The 21,042-nt window shown below is 45.4% G+C and overlaps 1 protein-coding gene across 6 annotated transcripts in view; it reads right to left on the reverse strand.

Moving 5' to 3' along the window:
* The window catches only part of CFAP251 (cilia and flagella associated protein 251), a 73,339-nt gene that overhangs the window by 47,195 nt on the left and 5,102 nt on the right, over positions 1-21,042 (reverse strand). For 5 of the 6 annotated variants that reach the window (XM_045041430.1, XM_045041428.1, XM_023241384.2 and 2 more), the window contains 6 exons: positions 18,314-18,454; positions 15,953-16,062; positions 8,431-8,542; positions 8,093-8,173; positions 2,931-3,008; positions 1,366-1,416 (listed from right to left, as the gene is read on the reverse strand). In XM_045041430.1, coding sequence (XP_044897365.1) covers positions 1,366-1,416; positions 2,931-3,008; positions 8,093-8,173; positions 8,431-8,542; positions 15,953-16,062; positions 18,314-18,454 — 573 coding nt within the window. The remainder of the gene's footprint in view (positions 1-1,365; positions 1,417-2,930; positions 3,009-8,092; positions 8,174-8,430; positions 8,543-15,952; positions 16,063-18,313; positions 18,455-21,042) is intronic. The other variant, XM_045041429.1, reaches the window with a different exon arrangement.

The following is a 21,042-nucleotide window of genomic DNA, read 5'->3' on the forward strand; positions in this document are numbered from 1 at the left end:
CTTCTGTATCTGCAAATTCACCTCCTCGCTGAAATTTATTTATAACCCAAATCAATCCTTGTGGGACTTTCAATGATCATTTGCGGACGTGCACATGTGCAGAGAGGCAAAAAAACTGGACTCTCCCTAGGCGCACGTTCGTAGCTGAGGTCAAGCAAGGATGCGCTCTGCCTTACTTCAGCTCTCAAATTGTAAACAAGTGTCCTTTTCGTGGTCTGTTTAGTGCCATGTTGTTTGCAGTTATGAGGTGCTTTTTGTTGGCGATTTCAGTACTTAAACTGGCCTCAAACAAGATACTGAAATGCTGTGTAGCATTCCTGAGTGCAGGAAGGCTACGATGTGCCTTCCAGGGGACAGACCTGAGTTAGATAAACTTCATTCAGGCATATGTTCCAGAGTTGTTGGTTGTGAGTCAAAGTTAATGAATCAACATTACATATTAAATATGGTGTCTTTAAACAAAAACATACATAAAACGAGGTTATGCATCTATCTGTTGACGAAAATGTTAATGACCAGAAGCCAGCAGGAACCTAATCGTGTATTTCACCTAGGAGCAATGACTTCGTATTCACTATCTGAGGTCTGCAGAGACTTGATCCAACGTAACTGCCACGAACAATGAGAACTGACTTTATTTTGCGAAAACTTTGATTTATGAAAAAGAGCTTGCAGACAGAATATTCTCTCCTTGTATTCATCCATCTCATATTTTCTTTTGGCATGCCCTCTTAAAAAATAAGTTCCTATAAATCATAACAAGAGTGAAGAATGAAAGAAGAAACATCATAAGATGCTCGCCGGGGGCAGGTGACATGGGTGTCAAATGCAGAAAATGCTGTAGGAGACAGGACCCCAGTTCCACCTTGGACGGGACAGCTGGAGGTGAGCAGGCAAGACAAACAGTTTCCTCCAACCCCTGCTGCACTGCCTTCCCCCTGGTTCTTAAACCTCCCAATACCCCACATCAGGTTTTATTGCTCTGAAAACTGAGTGGCTTAAAAAGGATCCACTCATGTTCAACTATTATATCACTCCAAATTAATTTCCATTCTGTGTCTCTCTCACACACACACACACACACACACACACACACACACACACACTCACATTAGTAAATCTATCGCTCTTTTGGATATTTTCTCAGGGTAGTCAACTATCATTTCCATAATATTTTATTTTGAACAAAAGTCCATTATTTTCAGCTGGCAATTCAATATGGTGAAGGACCCAAGTAAAAAATTCAAATGATTTCCCAGTGGTTTAATATCAAGACACCAAGAGTAGCCCAAAGCGACTAAGCTCACACATACATATTTACTCTGCACAAACTCTGACATATAAAAGTGGAACAGGCATACTCACTTTTTCTGTTAAATGTGGGGCACTGTGAGCAAGTATATCTCTCTCTTCACACTGTTAAGTACAGAAAAAATAATCACTACTAAAAAAAAAGACCTGGTTTCCAAAAGAAGAATATAACCACAAAATCAAAACAAATGCATCTAAACAGGCCCAGAGCTTTGCAATCTCTATAGATAAGGGAGCCTGCTGCCTCCAGGAACATCTGAAAACATTCTGAAAAAAAAGCAAATACATAAAAAAAAAAAAAATGCCACAAATGGTTGTGACTTTAAATGGGAATGAATGCAAATCTGAATTCTACATTTGTAAGGCATTAAAGCTACAATAAATACTGGAAGTAATGACTACCACTGAAAAATCAGTGATTCATTCAATCAGTGTTTTCGCTTTGCATTTTTAACTGAGGTAAAACCCACATAACATAAAATTAACCATTTACCATTTTAAAGTGTGTAATCCAGTGACATTTAGTATATTAATAATGCTGTGCAGCCATCACCTCTCCTAGTCCCAGAACACTTTTATCACCCCGAAAGAAAGCCCCCTCTCCATGAAGCAGTCCCACGTGCGGCTCCCGGAGCCCCCAACAACCACCATTCTGCACTTTGTCCCCTGGATTCTCCTGGTCTGGACATTTCATATCAGTGCAATCATACAGCATGTGGTTTGCTGTGTCTGGCTTCCTTCATTTAGCACCATCACCATGCTTTCGAGATTCACCCACATTGCAGCAGGTGTCAGTGCCTCGTTCTTTTTTTATCGCTGAATCATATTCCATTGTATGGATTTGCCACATTGTGTCTGCATTCATGAGCTGATGGACAGTTGGCTTGCTTCTACCTCTTGGTTATTGCAAATAATGCTGCCCTATGAACATCTGTATGTGAGTATTTGTTGGCTTGCCTGTTTTACATTCTCTTGCATTTAGGAATTCCTGAGTCCTGTGGTAAGTTTATATTTAACTTTCGATGTTTTTTTTAATCTCATGATTCCACCCTGTATCAGTATACATATTGCTGATCTGTTTGCTAATTCCTATCTATAAAAACCAAGGTCTTGAAAAACCCTGCATTTTAAACCTGTTAAGTACGTTTAAATAAATATTTGACACATTACTTTAAAAAATTAAATGAGGGGTGCCTGGGTGGCTCAGTCGGTTGGGCGTCCGACTTTGGCTCAGGTCATGATCTCGCAGTTCATGGGTTCGAGCCCCACGTCAGGCTCTGTGCTGACAGCTCAGAGCCTGGAGCCTGTTTCGGATTCTGTGTCTCCCTCTCTCTGCCCCTTCTCCGCTCATGCTCTGTCTCTGTCTCTCAAAGATGAATAAACATTAAAAAAAATTTTTTTTAATTAATTAAATTAAATTTAAATTATCTGCTTCTGACTTAATACACTAATTTCCATGGGGCTAAAATAAAAACTGTAATTACATAAAAAACATTTCAATACATATTTATTGCTTCCTAAGTAGATACTATATTGTTACATTACCAATATATCTGTACTCAGAGAATGAACACATACTTGTCCCCATATTTAAGACAAACAAAAATATTTCTACTTACCCACAAATAATATATTGCCTGTGTTTTACTATTGCTCACCAATTCTTTATTATTTGTTGGATTAAAAATAAGGTAGTTCTGAAATATAAAGTATGGAAATATATTACATTACAATAAATTTTCTGTTTCTCTCTGGCTAAACTGTTAAAATTAAATAATATTTTAATTATAATAAATAGCTGGATAGGAATATACAACAGAAAAGACATGGCATTTTGTAAACAACAGGAATATAATCTAAACATCGAGTGTTAAAATTAATGGTCTCAAATGTATTCCCTTTCTCATTTAGTCTTATTTATTATAACTCATCATCTGTAAATTGGAACGAGCAAAAGTCGAACAATATTCACTAATAACCTTTACTCTGTGTCCTTTTGGACAAAAACTGCTGCATACACATTTCTAAATTTGACAAGGCCACAAGGTAACTTGGAATGAATGCCAAATACTGGAAGGAGTTTCTGATTCCTGCCAAGGCAGCGAATAGCACGGGTTGCCTGGCTCTCTTCCCAAAGAGCCCTGCAGCAACTATGGACGCAAGGAAACCATGAAATGCAGGAACTAAATCAAACAGCAACAACACGGCAGAAATCCCCTGGGAGACTTAGGCACATGTCCTGCCAGGGTATGTATGTGGAGTGGGGAGGGGCTGGCTGCAACCTGGGCTGCAGCCTGTAGCCCTGGAAAACAGGTTCCAGAAACACATCTTAGGGGCACCTGAGCGGGTGGCTCAGTCGGTTGAGCGTCCGACTTCGGCTGAGGTCACGATCTTGCAGTCCGTGAGTTCAAGCCCCATGTTGGGCTCTGTGCTGACAGCTCAGAGCCTGGAGCCTGCTTTAGATTCTGTCTCCCTCTCTGTCTGCCCTTCCCCCCTCACTCACACACTCTCTTTCTCTCTCTCTTAAAAATAAACATTAAAAAATTTTTTAATATATTTTTTAAAAATGACAAAAAACAAAAAAAAAGCCAACTGTTGAAAACTAACAGAAAATCAAAAAAGCATCCAGAGTGGGGCAGGAGGGGAAGGAAAGACATGTAACTTTCAAAAGAAGGAACAATAAGATTGATAGCTGACTTCTCAACAGAAATGGTGTAAGTCTGAAGACAGTGGAATAATATCCTGAAAGTGTTGAAAGAAGATAACTACCAACCTAAAATCCTATAGTTAGGGAGAACAACCTTCAAAAACAAAGATAATTACCAGAAGAAACGGCAGCATATATCCCTACAAAGACTCGTGCATGAAAGTTCATGCAGCTTTGTTTTCAACAGCCAGAGATAGAAAACAATGCAAGTGTCTTTCAACAGTGAATAGATAAACAAATTGTGTCATATCCACTCAATACACGACTACCATCCAGCATTAACTCAATAAAGGACACAAAGAATAATATAAAGGAATAAACATGTAACAACATGGATGAATCTCAAAAATTAAATTGAGTGAAAGAAGCCAGAGTCCTCCACAAAGAGTCCATTCCTGTACAATTCTAGGGTATGGAAACTAATCAAACATTATTAAACAGGAGGATAGATGTTGGGAGACAGGTGGAGGGGGAGTTTAAGTTTATTCCCATGCCAATGGGAAGTCACTGAAAGATTTTAAGAGAGGGATATAATTTGTTTGGCTTAAGAACTACTGCTCTGGGGGCGCCTGGATGGCTCAGTGGGCTAAGTGTCCGGCTTTGGCTCAGGTCATGATCTCAGGGTTGGTGAGTTCAAGCCCCTCATCAGGTTCTGTGCTGACAGCTCAGAGCCCGGAGCCTGCTTCAGATTCTGTATCTCCCTCTCTCTGCCCCTTCCCCGCTCGTGCTCTGTCTCTGTCTCTCAAAAACAAGTAAATGGTAAAGAAAAGAAAAGAAAAGAAAAGAAAAGAAAAGAAAAGAAAAGAAAAGAAAAGAAAAGAAAAGAAAAACAAAAACTGCCTGCTCTGGCTGCCACAGGAAGGCTGGTAGGAGTGCGTCAAAACCGAACCCAGATCAGAAGGGAGGATGTTGTAGTCGTGCAGGTGGATGTGATGGCTGTAGAAACAGAGAAGGGAGGCAGGATTTCGGGATGTACCTGGGGGGTACGCAGTACTTAAAAGCCATGGCAATGGATGAGAACAGCCAGGAAGAAGGTGTAGCAAGAGGAGAGGAGGAGCTCCCACAACTAAACCCTGATGACCGCCAACACGTAGGAGGTGGGCAGTGAACGAGGAAGAGCCCACAGAAGAGCCTGAGAAAGAAGGCCAGTGAGAGAGCCGGAAATGCCCACAGGCAGGGATGCACCTGAGGACTTAATAGTGCTCATCTGACTTGGAAGTACCAGCGACTGTGATAAGGACAGTTTCGGTAGATCCGTGGGTGGGAGGAAGACAGATGAAAAACACCAAAATCTTCATCGACTGTACGATAAATGAGCTGTATTGTACTCAAACGAGGAGAAACTACACAGCAGAGAGAACTGATGAATTACAGCTCAATAATCACCATGGATGAATCTCAGAAACAAGGCGGAGAGAATGAAGCAGTTATGACTCCAAATATGTACAGATTAAAACAGGTGAAACAAAATAGGATAGTACGGAGGGCTACGTACATTGCTGGGGAAAAGCGTAAAGGCAAGCAAGGGAATGTGTAACACAAAACCTGGGACACTGGTTAAGTTGGGAAGCAAGGCTGGAGATGAGATTGGGGAAGGGGGACAAAGGGACTCAGGGTTTGGATGATGTCCTCTTACTTGACCCATCAGTGAGCACACAGGTACATTTCGTTCTCGTCCTTAAAATGTACACATTTTACACGGACACCTTATTTAGCAATGAAAACATAAAGAGACCAAATGTTTGGGGCACAAAAAAGATGAAGGAAGAAAGCAAGTGCGGACAGTCATTCTCAGACGTTTTACTGTGAAAGAGGCGCAGCGGGCGAGAGCTGGAGGGACATGAACCGTCAGAGGCGGCTTCTTCTCCAAAGAAGAGTGACACTGAAGCCTGTGTGTTTGTGGAGGGGGTAATCACCCAGCAGAGGGAGAGCTGATCACTGCAGGCGAGGGCCGCGTGAGTGGGGAGGGATCCAGTGCACCCGGCTCTCAAGCAGAGAGAGGGATAAGAGAAGGTGGTAGGTTGAAGGCAGGTTGTAGGCCTGGGGGTGAGAGCAGGCCAGTGTTTGTATCCAATGGCTCTCAGTTTCTCAATGAAAAATGAGAGAAACCATCAGCTGAGAGTAAAGAGAAAGGACCGAAGAGGAAGGAGGAGACGATGTGAGACTGTTGTCTCTAGAAACCAAAAAGACAGCCTACTAGAATGGCCAGGCAGTGCTGAGAGCTCCCTCCACATTTGTGACTCGATGCCAAGTAAAAGGAATCGGCTTAGTTGGGTGGTTCTCTCCAGCCACGTCCAGCCTGCTCAGTCGGGACGCAGAGCAGGCTGTCGGGGGAGTCCATCCAGGCCTAGGGCTATCTGCAATGCTGTCCGGTAGCACTTTACCTTAAGATGGAGACATTCGATAATCTGCGCCGTCGAAAGCGGCGGCCACTAGCCACATGTGGCTAATGAGTCCTTGGAATGTAGTGACACTGAGGAAATGAATTTGTAGTTTTCTTTCATTTCATTTGACTTAAACTTAAGTAGCCGCATGTATTCAGCAAAGTTTCAGGACACAAAATAAGCTGAGTTTCTATACACAGGACTAGCAATGAGGAATCCGAGAAGGAGATTAAGAAAATAAATGGATCCACGGGGGCTCCCGGCGGGGGCTCAGTCAGCTGAGCATCCAACTTCAGCTCTGGTCACAATCTCACGGTTCGTGGGTTCAAACCCCACATCAGGCTCTGTGCCGACAGCTCAGAGCCTCGAGCCTGCTTCGGGTTCTGTGTCTCACTCTCTCTCTGCCCCTCCCCTGCTCACGCTCTACTTCTCAAAAATAAATAAACATTAAAAAAAATTTTTTTTTAAGAAAAAGAAAATGGACCCACTTAAATAGCATAAAAATACTTTGGAATAAATTGAGGTGAAAGATTTGTACACTGTAAACTATAAAACACTGCTGAAGGAAATTCAAGAAGACGTAAGTAAATGGAAACACATCTCGTGGATTGTTCTGAGAACAGTAACTACCCAAAGCGATCTACAGATTCCTTGCAGTCTCTATCAAAATCTCAGAGGCATTTTTTGCCCCAATTGAGAAACCCACATAGGGGTGGCAGCTACCCTATCAGCTCAGCTTAGAAAACATGTAAGGAAGTTTTTTCACATAAGGGAAGGGAAACAAAAATAATATAAAAACAGGGAGGGGTTAAAACCAGAAGAGGCTCGTAACTATGGAGAACAAACAGGGTTGCTGGAAGGGGTGTGGGAGGGGGGATGGGCTGAATGGGGAAGGGGCGTTAAGGAACCTACTCCTGAAATCATTGTTGCACTATATGCTATATGCTAACTAATTTGGATGTAAATTTTTAAAAATAAAAAAATAAAAAATAAATTTAAAAAAAAAAGGAAGTTTTTTCCAGGGAAGCGGAGGAAAGTTGGGGGGATGGGCAGAAGGAGAGAAATGGACATAAGGCTGCGGTATGGTGTGTGCCTGGCTGAGCCTAGTCACCCAGACCCTCTGACTGGGTTCCAGGTCCTGCAAGCCAGGTAAGCGGCTTGCACGGTGTCTGGTGCATAGTAGGCCCTCAGCAAGCGTGCAATGAATGAAGGATGCAACGTGAGTAAGACAATGCAGCACAGCAGGGTAAACTTTGTGGGTGCCCTTGGCAAGTCACTTCAAGCAAACCGAGAACTTCAAGCAAACCGAGATTAATAACAACTCCCGGATATGAAGAGCAGCTAAGAGCATGCCTCTAGAGTAAGAACGGCTGCTAGCTGGTGACTTCAGACAAATTATCTAACAATAGTAGCATTCCACAGGCGTTACTAAAGTAACAACTCCGACCCAGCACGTTTGCATGGATTGTATGTAAAGAACTTGGCAGAATCTGGCACGTAACAAGTGCTCAGAAAAATACCGCCACTAGCCTCAAAAATAAAACGAGATCATGGAGATGAAAGTGTTTTGTTTTGTTTCTTTACGACCTCTAGCGCCGCACCGTAACAAAACTAGTAAAACAGAAAGTAGGTTTTGACCTGGGCTCAGCGTCGCTGCGGGCAGAGCTTTACAGACTTCAATTGAGCTCACCTGAAACCCATACTCTTTGGGAAGGTCAAGAGTACACGCTGGCGTTTCCACCGCTAACGTCCACCTCCAGATGCAAACTTTCTGTAACAGCAGATAGAAGAGAATGAGAAAGGTCCTGAAGGCTGCTGAAGTACTCCACACCTGCCGTGGTAACCCTGTAACTTCGGTGAACTGAGGACGGCACTGTGAGCCGAGCCACAGGCAGAGAGCCCCTGACAAGGGGCCACGGAGTCCGGTCACGAGAGCATCACACACGGCGTGTGGCCTGAGCAGAGCTGCCCACCGGGACGCACGACAGGCCAGCCAGCCCTCCAAGGCCGACCCGAAGGGCCTTGTACCTGGATTTCAGCATCTGAGATGGTTGCCAGGTACTTGGCGTCCCCGGTGATGGCTATGGCCCCGATGCCGTTGCCTTCCGGGCAGCTGTCAAATATCGTGTGCACAGGAATGCTGCAAAACAGGACCGGGGAACGAGCATTTACTGAGGTCTGCCTTGCTTCCCAGACGGACTCATTTCAAAAGCATAACAGCTATGGAGAAACGAAATGTGGTCCAGGCATACAATGGACGGTGACTCGGCCCTAAAAAGGCCTGGTGCACTGACGCAAGTGTACCATGAGTGAGCCCCAAAAGCATCCTGCGACGTGTGAGAAGCCGGTCACAAAGACCATATATTGTATGAGTCCATTAGTACGAAATGTCCACAATTAGAAAATCCATAGGGACAGAAAGCAGATCGGTGGCTGCTGGGGCGTGGGGAGGGGGGAACGGGCTTCCCTTTGTTGGGGGATGGAAATATTTTGGAGCCAGATACAGGTGGTGGTAGCACAACACTGTAAATGTGCTAAGTGCCAGTGGATTGCACACTTAAAATTTTTTTTAATGTTTGTTTATTTTTGAGAGAGAGAGAGAGACAGAGAGAGAGAGTGAGCAAAGGAGGGGCAGAGAGAGAGGGAGACACAGAATCCGAAGCAGGCTCCAGGCTCTGAGCTGTCAGCACAGAGCCTGACGCGGGGCTCAAACTCATAAGCTGTGAGATCATGACCTGAGCTGAAGTCGGACGCTTAACTGACTGTGCCACCCAGGCGCCCCTGGATTTGCACTTTAAAATGGTTAATTTTAGGGGCACCTGGGTGGCTCAGTCGGTTAAGCGTCCGACTTCAGCCAGGTCACGATCTCGCAGTCCGTGAGTTCGAGCCCCGCGTCGGGCTCTGGGCTGATGGCTCAGAGCCTGGAGCCTATTTCAGATTCTGTGTCTCCCTCTCTCTATGATCCTCCCCCGTTCATGCTCTGTCTGTCTCTGTCTCAAAATAAATAAACGTTAAAAAAAAAAAAATTTAAAATGGTTAATTTTAGGTGTGCCTAAGTGACTCAGTTGAGCATTCAACTCTTGATTTTGGCTCAAGTCATGATCCTAGGGTTGTGGGATTAAGCCCCGTATCGGGCTCCGAGCTGAGCATGGAGCCTGCTCAAGATTCTCTCCCTCTCCCTCTCTCTCTCTCTCTCTGCCCCTCCCCCCTACATGTGCATTCTCTCTCTAAAATAAAATAATAAAAAATAACAAAATAAAATGGCTAATTTTACATTATGTGAATTTTACCTCAAGTAAAGAAAATGAAGAAATAAAACTAACTCATCATCACGTAAATGTGCTATTTGCTGTTTTCATGAAGTTATTGAGCACTGATTCTGTGCCAGGCACAAAGGATGAAAATATGGGGAAAGATGTCTGTGACAATCCCAGGCTCCCAGGAAAACGCGTGTCCTCCTACCTAAGTGGGAATGTAAATCAGCAAGCTTTTGGGATGGCAGTTTCACTGCATCTATCAAAATTTTAAATGTATATGCACTAGACCCAACAATTTCCCTGCTATGGCTTTTTCCCAGAAAAATAATAGCAAAGGTAAATATACACTCATGTTCACTGTGGCATGGCTTTAATGGCAAAAAAAAAAAAAAAAAATCTGGAAACACCACCAATATCCATGTATGTAGAAATTGTTTAAAAATATTATGACAGGTGGGGCAGGGGGCGCCTGGGTGACTCAGTCGGTTAAGCTTCTGACTCTTGATTTTGGCTCCGGTCATGATCTCACTGTACGTGAGCTGGAGCCCCGTATCAGGCTCTGCACTGACAATGTGGAGCCTGCTTGGGATTCTCTCTCTCTGCTTCTCTCATAAGGGCACGAGCCCTTCCCCTGCTCGTGCTCGCTCGCTCTCTCTCTCTCTTTCAAAATAAGTAAATAAATAAAATACAAAAATAAAATAAATTAAAAAGTATATTATGACATAACCGCATAATGAAAAACTATGCTACTTTTAAAAAGAATGAGGTAGATGTGGGAAGGTGTCCAGATTTTGCAAAAAAAAAAAAAAAAAAAGCAAATTGTGAAACAGCATACAGAGCATCATCCTAAGTGAGGGAGGGAGAGTGTGTGTGCATTTATGTGCACAGAAAAGTCTGGAGGAATGGACTCCCAACTACACATGGGTGACTCTGAAGGTGTGTTTGGGTGACGAGGGACTTCGTCTGTTTTTCCTCACTCACTTCTGCACTGTGTCACTGGCAAGACCGCAGAAGTGTAGGCAGTAGGCAAAGGCCTGTCACAAGCGGAATTTAATTAGATACTTAAATATGAGAGAGAGCCAAAGAAATGCAGGAGATAGCAGAAGCAAGGATGGGAGTGATGTAAGTGAGGGGCAGTGGGGGGGGGGGGGGGGCGGGTCCCTGACTTGCCCTAGAGGTGAAGAGCAGGCAGTAGGGACAGGGACTGATGGTTCCCCATTGTTTTTCATTATAGAGCCCTTGTCACCCAACTGGCTGGGACCAAGTGTCTGCCCCGGCTGAGGACCTGGCCGGTTCCCTGTCACTCAAGAAGATTTCCTCACCCTGGGAAGTACCCCCCAAATTCACTTGGGAGGCAGTCCTGTTATTACTACAAATGGCACGGCGATGCCCGTAGTGGGGAAAAGCGTCTTGTCCCTGTGGATATTCAGAATTCAACCTAGGGACAATGATGTCGGTTGGGCCTGTACCACAAACGTATCGGTGGTAAGAGAGTTTGGTCATTTTGTTTAGGAATGGGTGATGTTTAGGAGAACTTAACATCTCAGAGTCTCTGATGGATTAGATTTGTGATTCTAATTTAAGGTCTGTAGTTGATTTAGACTTACGATTTCAAATTCAAATTGCACTGGGTTTATAAACAATATTAGACTACTTATGAGAACTTAAAATTTGCCATAGTTATGTCTAATTTACTAGACTTATAAGAATTACTTAAGTACGGGTGAAGGGTTTATTTTTTAGTCAGACTACTAAAGAACTTAAAGATAAAACCAAATATATTCAATTTCTAAGTGCAGTTTAAAAATGCTTAAAAGGAGTTAATAATCAAATTTGTGAGTGGGGCCAAACATTAATCAAAACCCCCTTAAAGGCAATTGCAAAAATGTGCTAGATTTATAAAAGGAGTAAGATTTATAAGTTGAGCAAAAGGCTTAAGGAAAAACTGTGGTTTTTAGTTTATAACTTTAATAAAGTGAACATTAACTCTAAAACCAAATAATCTTTTCTGGGCCCCAAAGTCATCATTTCCTATATCATAAACTCATATCGACATACTGAATTGCTAAGCACAGACGCACTTTACTTTGTAACTGGGAAAAAATATCGCTGCCAGAGCCGCCCCCAGTCTGGTGGGGGAGACAGCTTTACAAGCAAGAGAGAAGCGAAGAATAGACACTGTCTAAGGGGCCAGCGGTGCCTGGGGAAGGGGAGCCGTGAGCAACGGCTTCAGAGAAGAGACACACACGAGGGGCCCCCTCCTACCTGCGGACTCTCTCTCACGGGTTATAATAACGCTCCCTCGTGTGTTAAGGCAGATGTCCCAGTACTTGCAGCTGAAAGTATGTGACAGCCACAGATGACAACCAGTCATATAGATGGGGAATTTCACTTTCTGGGGGACCTGTTCCCATGGCTATGAATCAAGGTGCGTATTCCCTGTGACACAGGCTGGGCCGGCAATGGCGGGCCTCTGAATGGTTTTAAGCAGGTGAGAAACACAATCAGATTCTGTGTTTGGGAAAAGATCACACTCAAAATGCTATGGAGACGGGGCACCTGGGTGGCTCAGTTGGTTGAGCATCCGACTCTTGATTTTGGCTCGGATATGACCCCAGGGTCGTGGGATTGAGCCCCACATCAGGCTCCATACTGAGCTTAGAGCCTGCTTAAGACTCTCTCTCTCTCTCTCTCTCTCTCTTTTTCTCTCTCTCTCTCTCTCTCTCTCCCTCCCCCTCTGCCATTCTCCCCAGCCCATGCTCTCTCTTTAAAAAAAAAAAAAAAAGGAGGAGGTGCCTGGGAGGCTCAGTGGGTTAAGCATCTGACTCTTGACTTTGGCTCGGTCATGATCTTGCGGTTCATGAGTTCAAGCCCCGTGTCAGACTCTGTGCTGACAGCGCAGAGCCTGCTTGGGATTCTGTCTCCTCATTTTCTGCCCCTCCCCCACTTGTGTTTGCTCTCTCTCTCTCAAAATAAATAAACAAACAAACTTTTTTTTAAAAAGGAAAAAAAAAAGGGGTGCCTGGGTGGCTCAGTCGGTTAAGTGTCCGACTTCAGCTCAGGCCATGATCTCACAGCTCGTGAGTTCGAGCCCCACGTCGGGCTCTGTGCTGACAGCTCAGAGGCTGGAGCCTGTTTCAGATTCTGTGTCTCCCTCTCTCTCTGCCCCTTCCCTGCTCATGCTGTGTCTCTCTCTGTCTCAAAAATAAATAAACATTAAAAAAAATTAAAAATAAATAAATAAAATAAAAAAAGGAAAAAAGGAAAAAAAATGCTGTGAAGAAAAACCACATGATGATACATGATGATATCCGTATATGTGTATTTAAGACAACGGCAAATGTTCTGGAAGGAAACACACCAAACTGACTACCTCTAAGAAGAGGACTAAGATTGGAGATGTAGCCAAAGGAGATGTTAGCTTTCAATTAAAATGATTTTTAGGGGGGTGCCTGGGTGGCTCAGTTGGGTGTCTGACTTCAGCTCAGATCATGATCTCGTTGTTCGTGAGTTTGAGCCCCGCATCGGGCTGTGTGCTGACAGCTCAGAGCCTGGAGCCTGCTTCAGATTCTGTGTCTCCCTCTCTCTCCTCCACTCCACTCCTCCTCCACTCATGCTCTGTCTCTGTCTCTCTCTCTCAAAAATAAATAAACATTAAAAAAATGTTTTTTTAATAAAATGATTTTTAAGAGTGCCAGGGTAGCTCAGTCACTGGCTGTGTCCGACTCTTGATTTCGGCTCAGGTCATGACCTCATGGTCCACGAGCTCCAGCCTCGCATTGGGCTCTGTGCTGACAGTGTGGAGCCTGCTTGAGATTCTCTTGCTCTTTCTCCTTCTGCCCCTCCCCTGCTCTCTCTCTCTCTAAAAAATAAATAAATAAACATCTAAAAAATATAAATAAAGTGATTTTTAAAAATCAACAGGTGAACAAATAAGCAAAACTGGTATATCCATGCAACAGAATCTTGAGCAGCTAGAAAAAGAAAGGAAGCATTGGGTCAAGCTACCACACGGCAGAACTTTGGAAACATGCTGAGAGAGAGAAGGCAGATGCAAAAAGCCACGGACAAGTCCACTGACACGAACTAGCAACAGGCAAATCTATGGAGACAGGAAGCAGATCAGGGGCTGTTGGGAGGGAGAAGGGGGAGCTCACTGGCACAGAGTTTCTGTTTGCGGGGGGTGATGAAAATGTTCTGGAAATGGTGGTGATGGGTGCATAACACTGTGAATGCAATTAATGTCACTGAATTATACATTTAAAAATCATTAAGATGGTCAATGTTATGTTATGTATTTTTACTACAATAAGACAAAATCAGTGTCCCGGAGGCTGGACTGCAGAGTGAAGCTGGAGAGAAGGAGGCCGGCCGGGCCAGAGAGGGTGGGCAGGGGCACCCGGGGAAGAGATACAACAGGGCTTGGGGACATTTTAGCAGGAGATACCCATGGGACATCCAGGTGGAATGTTCTCCGGCAGCTTCCTCATCAGTGAAAACAGGAAGTATTGAGGTGGTTATTTTTTAATGCTTATTCATTTTTGAGAGAGAGAGGTGGTGGGGGAAGTTCAGAGAGAGAGGGGGACAGAGGATCTGAAGTGGGCTCTGCGTTGAGAGCAGACAGCCCGACGCGAGGCTCGAACTCACGAATCCTGAGATCGTGACATGAGCCGAAGTCAGACGCTTATCTGACGGAGCCACCCAGGTGCCCCAATATTGAGGTGGCATTGAGATGAAGACAGTGTGGTTTCAAGTCCCAGGTCTGCTGCTTCCTGGTTGGGGAACAATACCAAAGCATCCTCAGGCCGTGGCCAAGGAGAGGCCAGAGGAAGTGAGACTCAGAAGAGTCTGAGAAGGAAGAGGCAGTAAGTCGGATGAGAACCAGAGGACGTGGTATCAGAGAAGCCAAGGAAATGAAGAGTGTCAAATGCCACTGAGATGTCCAGTAAGATGAGGACCAGGGTTAGGTAACATGGCCCTATCCAGGTCACCAGTCACCTGGGGACCTGTGTCTTAGAAGATCCAATATAACTTTCCAGAACACTCCAGAGCATTAAACACACCTTCCTCCTAATCTAGCCCAACTGGACTCGTCCACTCCCAACCAGAGCCTTACAATCTTGTCAACCAATCCCACACTGCTCTCTGCCTCTAGGACCAGGAATTAAGAAAGAAAACTCACATATAAGCATCCGTCGTGGGCCAGGTACCGTGCTCTACTGGTCTCTATGACAGTCCTGTAAGGTAAGTGTAGTGGGTTGAAGGGACCCCTTCAAAAGTCATGTCCAGGGGCGCCTGGGTGGCTCAGTCGGTTGGGCGGCCGACTTCGGCTCAGGTCATGATCTCGCGGTCCGTGAGTTCGAGCCCCGCGTCGGGCTCTGTGCTGACAGCTCGGAGCCTGGAGCCTGTTTCCGATTCTGTGTCTCCCTCTCTCTGACCCTCCCCTGTTCATGCTCTGTCTCTCTCTGTCTCAAAAATAAATAAACGTTAAAAAAAATAATAATAATTAAAAAAAAAAAACCACACACAAAAGTCATGTCCACCCAGAACCTCAGAATGTGAGCGTTATGTGGGATAGGGTCTTAGCAGGGGTAGTTTGTTAAGATGAAGTCCTACTGGATTAGGATGAGCCCTAAATTCAATGACTGCTGAACTCACAGAAGAGAAGACACAAAGAGATACACCGGGGAAAATGCCATGTGAAGACAGAGGCAGAGACTAGAGGGATCAGTCTACCAGCCAAGGACTGCCAAGGGCTGCCAGCCACCACCAGCAGCCGGGAGAGAGGCCTGGAACAGATTCTCCTTCGGAGGCCCAGAAGGGACCGCCCTTGCAGGCACCCTGGTTTCAGACTTCCAGCCTCATGAACTGTGAGGGAGTAACTTGCTGTTATTTTAGGCCCCTCAGTGTGTGGTAATTTCTTAGAGCATCCCAAGAAAACTAAAACAGCAGGTATGATTAGCCTCTTCCTTTTGCAGGTGGGGAAAGTCACTTCACTTCTCTGGGCCTCCAAGCTGGGTTTGTGTGAGTTAACCTCCCTCCGCCCCGTCTACTCTGGGACACCGCCAAACCAAGTTTCTGGGCCTCGGGAGCCAAGAATCGTAAACGGGAAATTCACCAAGGTAATGTCACTCAAGGCAACAAGATGGCCAGCCTCCCCCAGGTCCCCTAGCCCCTCACCCTGCATCCCATCACTGGTTTCTGCACGCCCAGGCCGGATTGCTCGTCCGTCCTGCCCACAGTGGCAGACACAGGACACTAAGTAGGAGAAAGCATGGTGGCACCAAGCCTACCCTGTGAAGGAGTCCCATATAATTATCAGGCAGTTGGGCCCTTTGTCGGCCGTGGCAATCCACCGCCTATCTTCACTGATGCAGAGGCAGGAGATCACATTGGGGTGGCCCTGCAGAAATGGAGAGAAAGTGTTTTGAAACCTCAAGGACACGGCCCAGGCTTGGCACTGGTAGGAGTGACTGGGGCCCCAGAGAGAACGGAGCTCCCCTTCCAGGTTCATCTGGCTGAAAATTCCATGCCCACTGGCTTTCCCTGGCATTTCTCCATAGCCAGCGGTGTTCAAATTTGCTCCCCCTCGAAACACCTGGATAAGCCCCACTGCCCACAAGAACAGGGGTGTCCTACAGGTATAGGCATGTCCCCCACTCTGAACCCAGGTTGAGAATAAATGTTGGGGTTCTGCCTAGTCCCCTGGAAGCTCCCTGCCGGCCTCATCGCCCTAAAACAGTGTCCACATCAGGTCACTGAGCAGCTCTGGAGCAAAAGGTTCCTCGCTGGTCTATCTGCTTTCATTCCCAGTCCCCTATAATCCTTTCCCAGTAACTCAGGAATCTTCTGGAAACACAGAAAAAACGGTAGTGCTCCCTGCCAGGAAATAGCCTCTTTCCACCCTTCTTCATCTTCCCTCGCTCACTCTGCACCAGCCATACTGGCCTCCTTTCTGGGCCCCACGCACAGGCCTGCAAACAGTCTAGAATGCTCCTCCCCAACCTGTCCCTGGTTGATTCATTTTCATCAGTCAGATCTCGGCATGAAGGGCATGTCTGCATTCCCAGGCAACCCAATCTGAGGTCCGGCTCTCACTCTTGACCTCTCCCCTATAGCATTCCCACATTTCCTTTGGAGTGCTTGTTATAATTCATAGTTACGTATTTACGAGACTATAAGCTCCACGAGGTGGGGGGGACTGGATCTGTTTTGTTCATGACTACAGACCCAGAATCTGCAACAGATGTTATGAGAGGTATCTGTGAAATGAATGAATGAATGAATGAATGAATGGTCAAGGCCTTTCCCAGCCAGCTCACTCTGACCTGCCTGGCATTGTCCCCATTTCTCAGCCCCTCTGCCCACTTTTGCCTCTTCCTGACTCTGCAGACACCAGCTCTCCCTTCTCCCTGTGCCATTACCACTGTGCGCAGTCTCACACACTCAACTGAGCTCCGCAGAGTGGTGCTGGCTGGTTTCGTGTGTATTCCTGGCCTTCTAGAGAGCAACTTTTTCCAGCTGCACCCACATGGCTTGGATCCCTGGCACAATGGGCTATGGGAAAATCCGTTGTGATGTTTTTGACCTAGGTATTGATTAAAGAGGGTCCTTATTAAAATATATGTCCATTGAAAAGGGTAACATGGAACTGTTCATCGGGTTAACGAGTGGAAAGTCAGAGAAGTCCAAGAAAGGAGGACATTTGGTCAGGTAAATGATGAAAATGTCAGGAACGGAGGAAGCAGAGTGGTGTGGGGAAGGCAGGCATGTGGGACACTTGGGGAGGCACAGAGGGCACTGAAAACAAATAAAGGTGTTCGGGGGGGGGACAGGATAGGACAAAACCAACCTACTCAATACTTTTTCTTTTTTTTTTTTTTTAATTTTTTTTTTTAACGTTTATTTTTGAGACAGAGAGAGACAGAGCATGAACAGGGGAGGGGCAGAGAGAGAGGGAGACACAGAATCGGAAGCAGGCTCCAGGCTCTGAGTGGTCAGCACAGAGCCCGACGCGGGGCTTGAACTCACGGACCGTGAGATCATGACCTGAGCCGAAGTCGGACTCTTAACCGACCAAGCCACGCAGGTGCCCCAAACCTACTCAATACTTTCAAGTCAGGGGACCTGGATTCAAGACCTGGCTTCATGTGCAGGCTCAGGCAAGTCAGTTAACCTGCTCTGAGCCTTTGTTTTTTCTTCTGTACAATGGGAATATTAACACCCACTTCTCAGCATGATTATAAGGATCAACGAATGCCCTTTTAAACCTGCAAAGGGTTCAAATCCCTGCTGAAGCCTTTTGTGTTCCCCCCGGATGTGTGGAGACAACATGATCTATCCTGACCACATTTTTAGGGAAATGCAGAAAAAAAAATACAAATGCTTTAAATTCTTGTTGCTATAAAATTAAAATCAATTGCTATTTGTTAATTGATTCTGATTAGGATCAGACAGACAGTGAGTAATAAAATGGGTTTCTAAAGACAAGATTTGCTATAGTTCAGAAGAGAGGTAGGAAAACACGATGGTGATATAATGAAGTCAGCCCTTGCAACAAAAAACAAAATGCTGTAGTCTAGTGAAAAACAACCTCTTTTACTTGTGGTAAAAACAAAACAAAACAAAAAACAAAAAACGAAAACCTTGCGTACCTGAAGATGGTGCTGATTATTATTGAAAACGTTGTAGATGACCGCGGTGTGAGCGCAGACATACAGAAGAACTCTCTGGTTTTCATCTCGAATATAGTAAACAGGAAGAGAACTGTTCCAGCCGAAAGACCAGGTCAAGGTCTGGAAGACAAAGGTAAAACCAGCAAGACACTAAGTGTGCCGAGGCCAGAGCTAGGATGCTAGGCGCTCCTGGCACAGTCTCTGGAGGAGAAAGAGTTCACATCATCAGTCCAAAGAGGAGAAAGCACTTCAAGAAAGTCCTCAGCCACGTGCTACAGTGTGGATGACCCTTGAAGCCATGACTCTGAAAGAGGCCAGACACACAGGTCCGCAGAGTGTGTGACTCCATCCACAGAGACAGAAGGTGGATGAGCGGCTGCGGGGCGGCTGGAAGAGGGGGTGGGGACTGACTGCTAAGGGGGATGGATTTCTCTTGGGGGGGAAGAAAACGTTCTGGAATTGCATAGTGGTAATGGTTGCACACCCTTGTGAACAGGCTAAAGACCAATGAACTGTACACTTAAAAGGTAAATTCTGGGGTGCCTGAGTGGCTCAGTCGGTTAAGCGTCCGACTCTTGGTTTCGGCTCAAGTCATGATCTCACAGCTCGTGGGTTTGAGCGCTGATGGTGCAAAGCCTGCTTGGGATTCTCTCTCTCTCTCTAACCCTACCCTGCTTGCTCTCTCTCTCAAAATAAATTAAAAAAACTTAACAAAAAATGCTTGAGGGTAAATTTCATGAGGATGTAGAGGAATCGGAACCATGGTGCACTCCTGGTGGGAACGTGAAATGGTGCAGCTGCTATGGACACACCAAGGGGACTCCTCAAAAACTTGAAAACAGAATTACCACATAATGCAGCAATCACACTTCTGGGCATGCACCTAAAAGAACTGAAAGCAGGGCCTCAAAGAAACATTTATACACCCAGGTTCATAGGAGCATCTTTCACAAAAGCCAAAAGGTTGGGCCGCCTGGGTGGCTCAGTTGGTTAAGCAACCGACTTTGGCTCAGGTCATGATCTCATGGTCTGTGAGTTCAAGCCCCACTGGGCCATGTGCCGACAGCTCAGAACCTGAGCTGTTCCTCACATGAGCCGCCCTATATGTTCCGAACTACATTATATGCTTTATATACATGGTGCCATGTGCCGACAGCTCAGATTCTGTGTCTCCCTCTCTCTCTCTGCCCCTCCCTGGCTTGTACTGTCTCTCTCTCTCTCAAAACTAAGTAAACATTAAAAAAAAAAAAAAAAAAAAAGCCAAGCCACCCAAGTGTCCATTGACAGATGAATGTACAAACAAAATGTGAATATTATTCAGTCTTCAAAAGGAACGAGTTTCTGACACACTCTACGACATGGATGAACCTTGAGGACACCGTGTAAGTGAAATCCACCAGTCACAGCAAGACAAATACTGTAGGATTCCACTTACATGAGGTCCCTAGAGGAGGAGTCAGATCCACAGAGACAGAAAGTAGAATGGCGGTTACCAGGGGCTGGGCTGGGGAATGGGGAGTTGTTGTCCAATGGGTAGGGAGTTTCAGTTTGGCAAGATGAGCTCCAGGCACTGGTTGCACCTCAGTGTGAAAGTACTTACTACTACACTGTATACTTAAAAATGGTTAAGATGGGGGGCTCAGTGGATTAAGCAGCTGACTCTTGATTTCGTCTCAGGCCGTGGTCTTACCATTCGTGAGTTTGAGCCCCGTGTCAGGCTCTGCGTGGACAGTGTGGAGCCTGCTTGGGATTCTCTCTCTCCCTCTCTCTCTCTCTGCCCTTCCCCCGCTCACTCGCTCTGTCTCTCTCTTGCTCTCTCTCCCTCTCTCAAAATAAATAAACATTAAAAAAATAACAACAACAGATCAATATCGGCTCATCAACTGTGACAAATGTCCCATGCTAATGCAAGACATTAATGAAAGGAGAACCTAGGCATGGAGGAGGCACAAGGGAGTAGAAGGGAATTCTATTTTTCATTCGGTTTGCTATAAACCTAAACTCCTCAAAAATATAGTCCATTTAGGGGTGCCCGGTGGCTCAGTCGGTAGAGTGTGCGACTCTTGATCTCAGGGTCATGAGTTCCAGCCTCACACTGGGTGTAGAGATTACTTAAAAAAAAAAAAACAAAAACAAAAAACCAGTCCATTTAAAAAATTAACTAACACCAGGCGCCTGGGTGGCTCAGTTGGTTAAGCATCCAACTCTTGATTTCGGCTCAGATCATGATCTCATAGTTTGTGGGATTGAGCCCCAGGTCCGGCTCTGCGCTGACAGCTCGGAGTCTTTGGGATTCTCTCTCTCTCTCTCTGCCCCTCCCCAGCTCACATGCGCTCTCTCAAAATAAGTAAGCTTAAAAAAAATTAACTAAGGCCAATGAATCGAATGTGGTGTTGTCTAAAGCGATGGCTAAGTGATTAGAGATTTGTAGTAACTCGTTCATTCGGTATTAACAGAACTTCCTTGTCAAGCAGTGCTCACATTAATTGAAACCACACAGTATTCATTGCATTTTGCACTCATGGTGACCAATCACACAGATAGCCATCTCTTATGGCAATCTTTTCCTGTAAAACATGGAAACAAAACGTTATTGTCAAAACCAGATTTCACTACATTTGACAGTCACAAGATCCCCTCTCATAAGTGTAGGATACCCTTCTTTCTTGGCTGGAGACAGTGTCCATGAGCCCCATGAGCCACTCCAG

The sequence above is a fragment of the Felis catus genome, chromosome D3, assembly GCF_018350175.1.
Source record: "Felis catus isolate Fca126 chromosome D3, F.catus_Fca126_mat1.0, whole genome shotgun sequence".
NCBI lineage: Eukaryota > Metazoa > Chordata > Mammalia > Carnivora > Felidae > Felis > Felis catus.